The 15377-nt window shown below is 42.6% G+C and overlaps 1 protein-coding gene across 1 annotated transcript in view; it reads left to right on the plus strand.

The window, feature by feature from the left end:
• Positions 1–15377, plus strand: part of SSC4D (scavenger receptor cysteine rich family member with 4 domains) — an 84107-nt gene that overhangs the window by 17480 nt on the left and 51250 nt on the right. The window contains exons 3-5 of the mRNA XM_073613227.1: positions 3122–3406; positions 5390–5422; positions 12961–13266. Coding sequence (XP_073469328.1) covers positions 3122–3406; positions 5390–5422; positions 12961–13266 — 624 coding nt within the window. The remainder of the gene's footprint in view (positions 1–3121; positions 3407–5389; positions 5423–12960; positions 13267–15377) is intronic.

A 15377-nucleotide genomic window follows, 5' to 3' on the forward strand; every position in this document is an offset into this window, starting at 1 on the left:
TTCCCCTACCCTTGAGGCCTACATAGGCCTTCATCCTATATTTGCTCGGCTGAGCATAAGATGACTCTTATGTTTTTTACTCGTAACCAGCCTACAATTACTGTTCCATTATTTTGTAATGGTGGCTATCCCATCTGAGACCCCCTGAAGCATACCATGGTATCCACTCCTCTCCCCAATCACCTGCCTGCCGTATATGCACTGCAGGAGACTAATTTGGTACCGGAGACTCTGTCATGCCTGCAATTCTCTTGGGTGGGCTCGGCATATCACTCTATTCATACCTCCTACTCCAGGGGGGTGAGTGTTCTGATACACCGATCCTTGGATTTTCAGCTATTTGACAAACTGATTGAACCTGAGGGGAGATATGTGATTCTGTTATGTAGAATATTTCAAGTTAAATGTATTTTTGCAGCAGTATATATACTGCCTCCTTTCAACTCCTTGGTGCTAAGAACTCTCTTGATGTACCAGCTGGGCAGCCCTCACATCCCCCTAATACTAGTTGGTGATTTTAATGACTATCTAGATCCTGTGCTCGACAAACATCCTTCTCCAGTGGTGGGAGCTAAACACCCTCACTCTACATTACTGACATTTTTAGAAGAATCAGGTGGGATAGACTCATGGCGGTGCCGCAGTCCACTCCAGAAGCAATTCTTATGCTTCCCTAAGTCCTATTTGTCCCTGTCCAGAATTGATTTGTCCATCTGTACCCCTGCTGCCTCTCTTTTAGTACAGTACTTACAATACTTAGTAAGAGGTATATCTGATCACTCCCCCCTGGTGGTTTATCAAACAGTAGGGCCTACCTTGACACTCCCAAGCTTCCATGGAAGCTTAACGCTTTTTGGCTAAACCTCTTCCCCTCTCACAGCAGGATTACTGACGAGATTTCTACATACTGGCAGAACAATAGGGAACACTCTGATCCCCTAGTCACGTGGGATGCCTTTTAAGGCATTCCTGAGAGGCTTATTCATGACTGAAGTCAATGCCATTAAACACAATACTCAGGCACAGAGGGAACAGGCTGCATAGCTGGTTCGTCGATTGCAGGTGGAGTTTGTTGCCAACTTATCTGATGTTACTAGAGATGCCAGTAGACTGCTTGACACCATCCTCGGCAGATAAGAAGCGCTTCTTCAGTAGGCTGGCCTTTTATGAGGAAGGGGAGGAGACTGGTAGCCAAAATTCTGCAATCGAACCAGACTTCTCCAGCTATTGGGGCTTTACATAATCATATGGGAAGGTTGGTGAATGACCTGACTGTTATTATGCAGGAACTGGTAGAGTTTTACTCAGATTTGTATCGTTCTAGGCAGGATTACACATCAGAAGACTTGCAGGATTACCTGCAAGAGATTGAGGTACCCTGTCTGTCAGCCTTCCAGAGGCAGCTATTGGATTCCCCCATAACTGAAGAAGAGTTGCAAAGTGCAGTTAACTCTTTTCCTAACTCTAATGCCCCGTACACACGGTCGGACTTTATTCGCACATTCCGACAACAAAATCCTAGGTTTTTTTCCGACGGATGTTAGCTCAAACTTGTCCTGCATACACACGGTCACACAAAGTTGTCGAAAAATCAGATCGTTCTAAACGCGGTGACGTAAAACACGTACGTCGGGACTATAAACGGGGCAGTGGCCAATAGCTTTCATCTCTTTATTTATTCTGAGCATGCGTGGCACTTTGTGCGTCGGATTTGTGTACACACGATCGGAATTTCCGACAACGGATTTTGTTGTCGGAAAATTTTATATCCTGCTCTCAAACTTTGTGTGTCGGAAAATCCGATGGAAAATGTGTGATGGAGCCTACACACGGTCGGAATTTCCCACAACAAGGTCCTATCACACATTTTCCGTCGGAAAATCCGACCGTGTGTACGGGGCATTAGGCTCCCAGGGATGATGGGTTCCCAGTGGAGGTGTTTAAGCAGTACAGGGAGGTAATACTACTCTACCTTCTCAAAGTGTTCAGTGCAGCCAGGGAGTGTCAGACTCTTCCTGCCTCCATGACTAAAGCTAACATTGTTCTACTACTTAAACCCAGAAATGATCCGTTAGATCCGAGCTCATACAGGCCCATATCCCTTTTACAGGTGGATATTAAGATTCTGGCCAAAGTTCTAGCCATGAGACTAAATAAGGCCATATCTTCAATTATCCATCCGGACCAATCTGGATTTATACCTGAGAGGTCTACTACAAATAATTTGCATAGGCTTTTCCTCAATATACAGCCCCAAGCAGATAATATGGGGAATAGGGCCCTGCTGTTATTGGACGCCCATAAGGCATTCAACAGCATAGAATGACAATACTTGTGGGTCACCATGCATAAGTTTGGGTTTGGTCCCACCTTCCTATCATGGGTGAAATTATTATACAGCTCCCCACAGGCGGCCATTAGAGAGGTAGGACGTGTCTCCATGCCTTTTCCTTTACATAGAGGCACACGACAGGGTTGCCCTTTATTCCCGCTTCTGTTTGCCATTGCCATTGAGCCACTGGCTGCATTGATCTGTTCCAACCCCTTAATTTGTGGCTTTAAATATGGCAAGATTCATGAAAAACTCATACTCTATGCCGATGACACCATGCTACTTTTGGGGGTCATGTCTGAATCCCAGAGAGAAGCCATGGCGGTCATTACCAAATTTGGAGTATTTTCAGGCTTGATAATCAAATGGACCAAATCCTCAATTGTATTGTTACTCTTCGGCTGGCGGTAAGGGTGGCGCACTCCAAAATATTCCTGTGACCTCCTCTTTTAAATATCTGGGGGTGCATGTTAGCCCACAACCAGAACCCTCAACTTATCACCACTACTGGGTCGTATAAGGGATAAAACCAAAATATGGTCAAAGCTCAAAATGTCACTGGTGGGAAGAGTGAACCTCATAAAAATGTTTTTTTTATGCCACAGCTCCTCTATGTCCTAGATAATACCCACCATGGTTGTCCCACTAACAACTTTTCGTATCATAAATTCATTTTTCCGCTCCTTTATTTGGCTTAACAAACCTCTGAGGGTCAAGCTCGAGCAACTGCAAAACCTAAAGAGAGTGGGGGTTTGGCCTTGCCCAACCCTTGGCTATATTACTTGGCAGCTCAGCTGCAACACATCTCTCGTGCTTTGCCCATGGAGTCAGCTGATGAAGGGTGGAGAGTGGTCCCGATCACAGCTCTGTTGCACCATGTCACAGGGGTGCACAGTGTGGCCACGGGTTTGGAGGCGCTGGCCTACGCTAAATCCAGCAAGCTTTTTCCCACCTATGTGTTGATGCAGAAGATGTGGAATAAAGCCAGACAAATGCAAGATATTACAGGATTCACGGGTCATAGTCCTATTTGGGACAATGGGCACTATAAGGAGCTGCAATCTTTGCCGTGTGGTACAAGATGGAGGCAGTATGGGGTTACAAATCTGGTACACATCTTCTCCAGCAGCAAACTGCACTCCTTTACATCTTTGCAGACTAAATTCAACCTCCCTCAATCAATGTATTTCCCATACTTACAGTTACATCATGCCGTCCAGGCACATTTAGAGGGGTCCCTGTGGGTCCTATCCCCGGCCCCCATCTTTCATTATATGACAGAGGTTTCTCACTTTAAGGGATTTATTTCCCAGTGTTATGCCATGCTTATGTCCACGCACTTGAAGGGCTTCCCAACCAGAATAGCACAGAGTGAAGTGGGCACGTTTGAGGACGATCAGTGGGGGGAAGCCCTACAGGTGTTTCAACTGTGTTCTCTTAATGTGGCACAACGTCTGTCCCAGCTGCACATTGTACATTACACTTTACCCCCGCAAGGCTGTGTAGGATGGGTCTAAGAGAAAACTCGGAGTGTTCTAGGTGTTCTAAAGACCATGGTGACCTTATATATCGATTGTGGCGCTGCCCCAAGCTACATCTATGTTAGTCAGGAGTTGTCACTACCATTATTAGGATATTTCAGGTCAATGTCCCGATGGATCCTAAACCCTGTATATTGGGAATTCTAGATGACCTCTCCATTGAGGAAATCCGTAAACAAGCCATAGCCAGAGCACTCTTTCAGGCACACAAGCTTATCCTTAGACACTGAAAAGGAACGCAGCCTCCTACTTTAAGAGAATGGACAACTCAAACGAGGGACACCCTGCGCTTGGAGAAGTACAATTTCCAGCACAGGGGTCACCCAGAAAAGTTCAACACTTTATGGTCCTCATGGTTAGATACTCCCGGCCTTAGCCCAGTGGATTTGGTCTTGGACAGACTATTTCTCTAGCATGGAAGCTAGCTCTGATCACAATATAGAATTGTGGCTTTCTGGGCTAGTACACTGCATATGCCTAAAGAAGTTGGAGGATAGTTAAAGGGGGGAGGGAGAGGTGGGGAGGAACGGGGAAAGCAGAAAAACATTGTACTGTATACGCATTTTCATTCATGCTAGTGGAATGAGATAACATGTCGGATTATGCTTGTCAATACTTTTTCTGGAACCTAAACTGTTGGATTGTATATTATTGTTTACTTCAGTAAAACTTTTGAGAAAAAAAAAATTTACAAAAACATTTTGCCAAGTACCCCATGACATTTGTCTCATGATTTCAAGAACATCTGCAGCTTTCCTTGAAGTTGTTGTGTGTGTTCCAGGCTATAATTGTGAGAGCCTATGTAGATGCTATGGAGCCTAAGGAAAAGGGGCCCCTGGTGGTCTACAAAGGATTTATAAAATAAAAAAAAAAACACTCCTGCTGTATTGCATTTTCCTACTTCTAACTCTTAAAAAATCAAACCTGGTTAAAAATCTAGGACTGCTTTTTGTGCATTGATCTACTCACCTATGTCAGCTGCTATGGAGTTACTCTTTCTGTGTGCAAGGAGTAAGGTGCATCAACACACAACACAGTGGGAGCCAAGCAGAAAAGAAAACAGAGACTATGGGGGTTATTTACGAAAGGCAAATCCACTTTGCACTTGAAAGTGCAGTCGCTGTAGATCTGAGGGGAAGCTCTGAAATGAGGGGAAGCTCTACTGATTTTATCATCCAATCACGTACAAGCAAAAATGCTGTTTTTTATTTTCCTTGCATGTCCCCCTCAGATTTACAGTGACTGCACTTCCAAGTGCACTTATAGTGCAAAGTGGATTTGCCTTTGGTAAATAACCCCCTATGTGTATTTTTCATTTACTCAAACTATCAAACTGCATTAAACATATTTCGTTTGTAGACCTTTTTTTCTATCTGTAGTATGATTTTATAGATACTGTAAGGACAAATAAAGGAGTGCAGTTTAAAATATAGGGTTAGAAATGATTTCAGAAAGAAAACTTTTTCGTTTATCAGTATGTTATACTATTACTAACACACCCTTATTTTGTTTGTAGAAACGATATCTGTGATGAGAAGAGAAGAGGCGGGTGAGATTATATTACTACTAATGTTTTCTAGATAATATTTTACTACTAAACATGAACAGAAGTGCTGACTAGACTCAGCTATAATGTAGTAAAACTACCTGTAATTTACAAACATTAACGTGTTACTAAACCCACAACAGTAAAATCAGTCTCTATATGCAGTAAAGCATGCTTGTTATACACACTGTGGAACCTAAGGGGTTAATCCTCTGCATTGTGTAAAAAGGCTGGTTGATCCTGCCTTTTTTTATCCTCCCCTTCCACTGTCCCCAATATATCTCCTGATAGTACAGAAGAGGCTAGGGGACAAGCTGCACATGCTCAGTTTGGTGTGTATTGCTAAAGAGTTTTTATTTTTCATAAGACAAAAGAAAAACGAAAAACCCCCCTAAGCGGGGCTTTAGTGCAGCCAATGATATGTAATTCGAAAAAGCAATGGGATGGTCACATTTAATTTTATTGGTACAAAGGTTATAAAAGATAATAACTTCTGACATTAGAAGTCAAGGCATGAACTGTAGTACAAAAAGTTATTAAAAAGCCGTCAACAGTATACAGTACAGTATATCCAAAGCAACAAGATCAAGATTTATTATTGATGTGCTGACGCGTTTCGACCCCAATGGGTCTTCTTCAGAGGACAGATGGTTAGCAGCTGCAAAAATGTAAGTGTGTATCACAATCTTTTAAAACAACACAAACAAAAAATATATAAGTACATTAAATTTGTGAGCATCTTCATGCATTACATAGTTACCAATCGAGTTGCTTCCAATGATTGTAGATAGCCGTGGTGTGGGGGAGTTGTCCCCTCCTTTTTCTCCTCTGCTTTACAGACGGTGAGCCAACCCCCCGGAGAGCGAGGAATCACACAAAAACTACCCTCAGAACAACCGGGGGAAGGGGGTGTGTGTGCACCGCACCTGCAGTAAAGTAACAGTCATACTCAATTAAGAGCAATAACATAGAAGGGAATTTGCTTGTTTCCAACATATTGGAGAAAAAAGAAAAAAATGGCCGATTACAATAGCTGTAAATCAAACCGATGGGGATTAAGGTCCATACATGTGCAGGGAGCGAGGGGAAAAAAAAAAAAAAAAACCCGGGAAGATGATTTCTCCGGAACGCCGGGGGGGGGGTCACACAGCTGGCGCCCTTAGGCGCCACCCTCCTCTTCAATTGGGGGAGTAATTGGAGGAGGGGGTGGGTATCCGCACCTGTGAGTACTTAGAATCAGTTAGTATCTAGATAAAGAAACCGGGCGGCGGGGGAGGCTCACTGCAACCTCCAATTCCCGCTGAACGCCTGTATGCCATTACTACAGACTGTCTGGTAAGAAACTTATGTTTTCTTGGACTGCTCTTTATAATGTTTGATTACCTTTTACCCATTTTCTTTATTCATTTACCCAGCAATGCCAATATACTCATAACCCTTCAGAGTTGCTGGCATCTCCATTTGACCAGTCGCCTTCTATTAAAGGTATTAGTATTGCCTTCATCACATAATTTTTCCATAGCACCCATACCCATCACGTTTTGCTTGCTGTTGGTTTGTTCACTTGGTTTTGTCACTCACATTCGTATATATTCACGGTTCCCTTCCATCACTATCATCCTTCTACTCCCATCACACCTTCCCTTCACTTTCCCCCAGCTTTTTCCTCCTTTTCCCTCCAGCCCTATGGCGGGTTGATATCTTTCACTCCACACTCTGGCATCTTATCCTAACCCTGCAATACTAGTACCAGTATTTTCCTTGCACACATCTTTGTTGGTGGATGGCACATACCTGATTGCAGATTGCCTGTTATCCCACTCTTGTCCTACCTTCCTCCCCATTACCTCTCCTACAATCTGCACCTTACACCTACCGCCCCCACTCCCCCTCTCCTCCCTCCCCTTTTCCTCACACAATCTTTTCCTCCCCCCCCCTCTTTTTTTCCTTTCATCACTTCTTCCACGCTTTTCCCCACGCTCCACGTTTTCCTCTCCTATTCCCTCCATTGGTTTAATTTACATTTTTTTTTTTCCCCATCGGTTTGATTTACAGCTATTGTAATCGGCCATTTTTTTCTTTTTTCTCCAATATGTTGGAAACAAGCAAATTCCCTTCTATGTTATTGCTCTTAATTGTGTATGACTGTTACTTTACTGTAGGTGCGGTGCACACACACACCCCCCCCCTTCCCCTGGTTGTTCTGAGGGTAGTTTTTGTGTGATTCCTTGCAAGGCGAGTTGACTCAATGCTCGCTCTCCGGTGGGTTGGCTCACCGTCTGTAAAGCAGAGGAGAAAAAGGAGGGGACAACTCCCCCACACCACGGCTATCTAAAATCATTGGAAGCAACTCGATTGGTAACTATGTAATGCATGAAGATGCTCACAAATTTAATGTACTTATATATTTTTTGTTTGTGTTGTTGTAAAAGATTGTGATACACACTTACATTTTTGCAGCTGCTAACCATCTGTCCTCTGAAGAAGACCCATTGGTGTCGAAACACGTCAGAACATCAATAATAAATCTTGATCTTGTTGCTTGGATATACTGTACTGTATACTGTTGACGGCTTTTTAATAACTTTTTTACTACAGTTCATGTCTTGACTTCTATTGTCCGAAGTTATTATTTTTTATAACCTTTGTACCAATAAAATTAAATGTGACCATCCCATTGCTTTTTCAAATTACATATCATTGGCTGCACTAAAGCAGCCAATTAGGGGGGGTTTTCGTTTTTCTTTTGTCTTATGCATCTTATGGGGTGCGCAGCCCTCTTATCCACATTTCTCTGAGTGTCCTCCCCTCTTCACGAGTTTTTCTTTTTCTTGGGGGGGTGCATGTGATCAGCACAAGGCCAATTAGCATTCTCTAGACAGAGGGTCAGGGGTCCTGCATCCTCATAGGACAATCATGGTTGAATGAAAACTCCTCCTACAAGCTATAACCAGACACTGATAGAAGTCACAAGACTGCACTAACTGCTGATGAGGAAAGGTATTCAGCAGTTTATATTTACTAAAACTATTTCATTTCCATGTTCTGTGTGATGTGGGAGACAAGATATATTGAATGCAGGGTCCTGGGTTTAGTAACACTTTATTAGATTTATCTCTATATTAACACATGCTCTGTCTTATACAGAGGTACATGTTTAGGTGTTAATAGAGGTCTTTGATATTTTGAAAGTAAAAAATTATACTAGATCTGGAGATCTCTACCACTGCAATGGCCCAAAGAGCTAGTACATCCTATAATGTTTGAAAACGAGAATATTCTTCTTTTTTGCTGCTCAGCAATACACATTTAAATAAATCTGCAAGGTACCATGCTGCCTATCAGAATGATTCCTTGGGATTCACAAGGATAGACCCAAGGGCTATAGCCACATTATACGAGCCCACATCCTTATTTATCACACAACTTTGCACCTGTAGACCTTTATAAAGAGACATCCCACAGCTAATTCCACAACTTCACAGCTCTGTTACATCAGTCAAGAACATCTAAACGTGCTTTGAATGATTGTATAACATAGCTCCAAAGTTATTTCTAAAAAGTGATAAACTGCTATATTAAAAGCAAAATCATATTTTTTATTTGGTCTGAATGCCCTTACAGTGAAATGCCCATGGACAGATTTGCATGTTTAAAGTGTATGTAAACCCTAACAATAAACTTTTCCTATTTGCTCCCTTTGGTCTTTTTATATATCATTCTTTTATGTATTGATAAGTGCAAAACAACCTATTGATCTTGTCAGAAATTCAGAGCTGTGCAGTGACCTCTGAAAACTTCCTGTGTTGTCTTAAAGAGCGATAATACTTTAGATACTTTTACAAAAAGTAAGATATGCCTCCTTAAAGTGGTTGTAAAGTCAGAAGGTTTTTTATCTTAACCACTTGACAACTGGACACTTAAACCTCCTTCCTAACCAGACCAATTTTCAGCTTTTGGTGCTCTCACATTTTGAATGACAATTACTCAGTCATGCAACACTGTACCCATATGAAATTTTTGTCCTTTTTTTCGCACAAATAGAGCTTTCTTTTGGTGGTATTTAATCACCACTGTTTTTTTTTATTTTTTGCGCTATAAAAGAAAAAAGACTGAAAATTCAGTAAAAAAATGAAATTTTCTTTGTTTCTGTTATAAAATTTAGCAAATTAATAATTTTTCTTCGTAAATTTTGGCCACAATTTATACCGCTACATATCTTTGGTAAAAATAAGTACAAATTGGTGTATATTATTTGGTCTTTGTGAAAGTTATAGAGTCCAAAAGCTATGGTGCCAATATCTGAAAATTGATCACACCTGAATTACTGACAATCTATCTAATTTCTTGAGACCCTAATATACCAGAAAAGTACAAATACCCCCCAAATGACCCCTTTTTGGAAAGAAGACATTCCAAGGTATTTAGAAAGATGCATGGTGAGTTTTTTGAAGTTGTCATTTTTTCCCACAATTCTTTGCGAAATCAAGATTTTTTTTTTCTTTTTTTTTTTTTTCACAAAATTGCCCCCTCTCGCCTCCCATAAGAACGATCAAGCAGAGGAACAGTCCCTATGATCATTCTTATGGTGTAGGGAATCGCCGGCTGAAAAAGCTGATATCTGAATGATGCCTGTAGCTGCACCCATCATTCAGATATCCCCGCACAAAGTCAAGGACGTCATATGACGGCGGGCGGGCGGGAAGTGGTTAAAACATTTTTTTTATTAACATAAAGTTGTCCATTTATACAATATTTCTAACACATAGCATGTACATACCAAAAATGACACCCCAAAATAGATTCTCCTACTCCTCCTGAGTACGGTGATACCACATGTGTGAGACTTCCACAGCCTGGCCACATACAGAGGACGAGTACAACCGAGTATGGCTGAGCATGGCCGAGCATGGCCGAGTATGACCGCGCATGGCTGGGTATGGCTAAGTATGGCTGGGTATTGCAGGGTATCGCTGAGTATGACTGGGTATGACTGGGTATGGCTGTGTATTGCAGAGTATTGCGGGGTATTGCAGAGTATTGCGGACTACTGTGGAGTATTGCAGAGTATTGTGGAGTAGTGTGGAGTAGTGCAGAGTATTGCAGAGTAGTGCGGGGTATTGCAGAGTAGTACGGGGTATAGCAGAGTATTGCGGGGTATTGCAGAGTATTGTGGGGTATGGCAGAGTATTGTGGGGTAATGCAGAGTAGTGCAGAGTATTGCAGGGTAGTGCAGAGTAGTGTGGGGTATTGCAGAGTATTGCAGGGTAGTGTGGGGTAGTGCAGGGTATTGCGGGGTATTGCAGAGTATTGTGTGGTATTGCAGAGTATTGTGGGGTATTGCAGAGTATTGCGGGGTATTGCAGAGAATTGCAGGGTAGTGTGGGGTATTGCAGGGTAGTGTGGGGTATTGCAGGGTATTGCAGGGTATTGCAGAGTATTGCAGGGTAGTGTGGGGTAGTGCAGGGTATTGCGGGGTATTGCAGTGTATTGCAGGGTAGTGCGGGGTAGTGCAGGGTATTGCAGAGTATTGTGGGGTATTGCAGAGTATTGTGGGGTATTGCAGAGTATTGCGGGGTATTCCAGAGTATTGTGGGGTATTGCAGATTATTGTGGGATATTGCAGAGTATTGCAGGGTAGTGCTGGGTATTGCAGAGTATTGCAGTGTATTGCAGGGCATTGGAGGGATGGCTGATCATGGATGGATGGATGGCATTTGTCACTGAGCAACGCTGTGGGCACTACACATGCAGCCCACAGCGCTGCTGCCATCCAATCCCTCCCCCTCTCCTCTCACACTGTACCGATCGGTGCACAGAGGGGAAGGAGGAACCAGCGTCATGACATAACGCTGGTTTGTTTACATGTGATCGCTCTGTCATTTGACGGAGCGATCACATGGTAAACGGCCACGATCAGCGGCCGTTTACCGTGATCCGTGATGTGCCAGGTCCTCTGGACCCAGCGGTCACGGATGTTCTCCATGGACGCCCACCCAGAATAAGCCGACCGCGCTGTAGCTGTCTTTCGGCTATGGCCCGGTCGGCATGTGGTTAATGCATTATATGCAAGATTATCCCTCCTGATTAGCGGAGACATAGCAACGGCACCATTGGAGGCTGCTGCTGTCAAACAAAGTCAGCTAGCCAATCAGGGGAGAGAGGGGGCGGAGCCGAGTCGGAGCTTTGTGTCTGAATGGACACAGCAAGCACTCAACAGGAGGGAGGCGCCAGGAGCACAGAGGAGGGAACCAAGAAGAGAAGGATCGGGGCTGCTCTTAGCAAATCCACTGCAACAGAGCAGATAAGTATAACATGTTTGTTATTTTTATAGGGAAAAAAACAAGATTTTACAATCACTTTAAGTTAAAGTGTTACTAAACCCACAACAGTAAAATCAGTCTGTATGCGCAGTAAAGCATGCTTGTTATACTTGCTGTGGAACTCAAAGAGTTAATCCTCCACATTGTGTAAAAGGGCTGTTTGCTCCTGTCTTCTCTGATCCTTCCCTTCTTTCACTGTCCCCTAACCATCTCCTGATAGAACAGAGCCTTTGGAATCACTCTGCACATGCTCAGTTTAGTGTGTATTGCTAGAGAGGTTTTTTCTCTTGGGAGGGTGCATATGATTGGCACAGGGCCAATCAACACTGTCCAGACATAGGGTCAGGGGTCCTGCAGCCTCATAGGACAGTCAGAGTAGCATGAAAACTCCTCCTACAAGCTTTAACTAGACACTGATAGAAGTTACAAGTCTGCTATATACTGCTGATGAGAAAAGTTATTTAGTAGTTTATATTTACTGAAATAATTGCATTTCCATGTTCTGTGTACTGTGGGAGACCAGATATAGTGAATCCAGGCTCCTGGGTTTAGTAACACTTTAACTGCATTATTATTATATTTGACTGCAATATTAACCAAAAAAGAAAGTGGTCAAATATTTAAAGATTTTCATTTTATCAGAAGATATCATTTAGACTGGAGTTGTGCAATTTACCATGTCCATACTTGCATTATCCCTCATACTGTCACTACAAAAATGTGTTTGTAAATTTGCAATATCAGCACTGGCCCGACAGAGCGTTATTAGAACTAGGCCAAAACACCCTGAATCCATTCCTATCAAGCCATGATTGGTTGCCAATCTTTTAGCTTTGCAGTTCTATGTAATAGGATCATGGTATGCTGTTTGAGATAATAAAAGTTGCCTGAATGATGTTTGTCTGATTCTCATTCGTAAATAGCAAACAGATCCATAGTGTGAGCATTCATTTTAGCCAGAGGCTCATTTGACATCTTTATGTTATTTAATTTCAGTGTAAAGGTTATGCAGTTTAAAGCTGATGTTATTTTAAAAGTATAGAAGTACAGATTAGATTCACAGTGGAATATTTCTTTGTGCTTTACTTTTGAGTGTATTACAGGAATAACATAATGCAAAAGGTTGGGCAAGGCTTCTGAAAAACAAACAATCTACAAAAACTAATTTATATAGTGATGCAAAATTCAAGCATTTTCATTGATTTATTTTTCCTGCAGAAATACGATTGATGAATGGAGCAAGCCGCTGCCAGGGAAGAGTTGAAGTTCTATACAATGGAACCTGGGGAACAGTGTGTGATGACGATTGGGACATTGTAGATGCAAATGTGGTTTGTCGACAGCTGGGTTGTGGCCATGCTATATCTGAACCAAACCGGCTCCTTTTTGGTCAAGGCACAGGACCAATTTACCTAGATAATGTGGACTGCAAAGGAAGAGAAACAGAACTAAGCCAGTGCAGAAGCCTTGGATGGGGAGTTCATAACTGTTATCACTATGAGGATGTCGCTGTCATCTGTAATGGTAAAAAGGTTTGGTTCCAGTCTGTCATAGAAATGATTGGATAAAAGGTTATAATATATGTTTTATTATGGTATTTTTATATATATATATATATATATATATATATATATATATATATATACAAAATCAGTCCCAATGTGTTAGGGGGAACAGCATATGTTGGGACTGATTTTGTTCCCCATAGAAATAGGTGGTTACCTACATCTTGCCATTGCCAGTTTTTTTTTTCTTTAACAGAAAAGTTGCAATTGCCAGTTAAGGAATAAAAAAAAAGTTCAAATGGCATTCTGTTGTTGAATAGTATATTTAATGTACAAAAGGCAGCAATAAAAATAAAATATAAAGCAGCAATTAATAAAAATAAATTTAATAACATTTTATGCCAGATGCCTCTGTAGCTTTTACAATATAATAATGCTGTTTACAATATAATTGTATTGATAGACCACTTGAGCCCTTGGCACTCTTTTATAATGGGACTGCATTTACATATTTAAGATCTAATGCCAAGTTAAGTTGTCCGTTGTCAGTGGGGTTGTGCACTAGTACTGCTGGTGATTAGAGTTAGTCCGAACACCCCCCTCTTCGATTTGCACCAGAACTCCCAAACATGTAAAAAGTTTGGAGCTGAGATCTGAACTTGAAAAATCAAACGTCTCCGTTTTGAAGGCTTATATGCAAATTATTGGCCATAAAAAGGGTATGGGGGACTGGGTACTGCTCTGGGGGACATGTATCAGTACAAATATTTTTAAAAAAAAAGATTGTTCTTACAGGAGCAGTGATTTTAGTGATGCTTAAAGTGAAACAATAAGAATTAAAAAATCCTTAGTCTGCCTGTAAAGTAGCGCATCTGTACCATGTAGAGAACCTGCTGCAACAAAACTGACATTTTTAAAGGAAAAAAATTACATTTAAATTGCCGGAAATACAATACCATTGCCGGATATACACAAATGTAAAAAAACAACAACATGGGGGTCCCCCCCAATCCATACCAGGTCCTATGGGTCTGGATTTTTTTTAAGGGGAACCCCATGACAAAATAAAATAAAAATCACAATTAATACCAGACCCTTATCCGAGCATGCAGCTTGGCAGGTCAGGAAAGGGGGGAAAACGTGCGAGCGCACCCCCTCATGAACCATACCAGGCCACATGCCCTCAACCTGGGGGGGTGTTTTGGGGCAGGGGCCTCTTCCTGACAACCCTGGGCTGTGATTGTGGGGGTCTGTGGGCAGGGGGCTTTTCGGAGTCTTGAAGCCCCATTTAACAAGGGGGATCCCAGATCCCAGATCCAACCCCCTATGTGAATGAGTATGGGGTACATAGTACCCAAAAAAGTGTAAAAAATAAATAAAAACACACAGAGTTTTTGACAATTCCTTTATTAAAAATAGAAAAAAATCATTTCCCCCAATGTAGAACCATCGTCAATCACGCCGCCCGCCGCCACTGCCTGACATGAAGAAAAAAATGCTCCGCCCACAACGAAGGCTAACCGCCGACTACCTGCACTGCTGTTTGACAGTTCTTATATAGGTAAGGGGTGAAGCCACCTGGTGTCAAAGCCCCCATGTGATGTCACCGACCGGTGCATGCTCGGTCGATGATGTCACAAGGGGGAACTGCCACCGGGTGACATCGCCAGGTGGCCCGCCCCTTACCTATATAAGAACTGGCAAACGGCAGCGCAAGTAGTTGGCAGTTAGCCTTGTCAAAAAGTGTGTGTATCTTTATTTCTTTTTGACACTTTTTTTGGTGAATGAGTAGGGGTGCAAAGTACCCCTACTCATTCACATGGGGGGTAGGATCTGGGGGCCCCTTTGTTAAAGGGGGCTCCCAGATTCTGATAAGCCTTCTGCCTACAGACCCCCACAACCACAGCCCAGGGTTGTGGGGAAGATGCCCTTGTCTCCATTAACATAGGGACAAGGTGCTTTGGGATGGGGGACCCCCTGCCCCAAAGCACCCCCCCATGTTTGAGGGCATGTGGCCTGGTATGGTTTAGGAGGGGGACGTTTGCTTGTCCCCCCCTTTTCTGGCCTGCCAGGCTGCATTCTTGGATAAGGGTCCCCAAAGGGCCTGGTATGGATTAGGGGGACCCCACA

The sequence above is a fragment of the Aquarana catesbeiana genome, linkage group LG02 (genome assembly GCF_042186555.1).
Source record: "Aquarana catesbeiana isolate 2022-GZ linkage group LG02, ASM4218655v1, whole genome shotgun sequence".
In the NCBI taxonomy this organism is placed as follows: domain Eukaryota; kingdom Metazoa; phylum Chordata; class Amphibia; order Anura; family Ranidae; genus Aquarana; species Aquarana catesbeiana.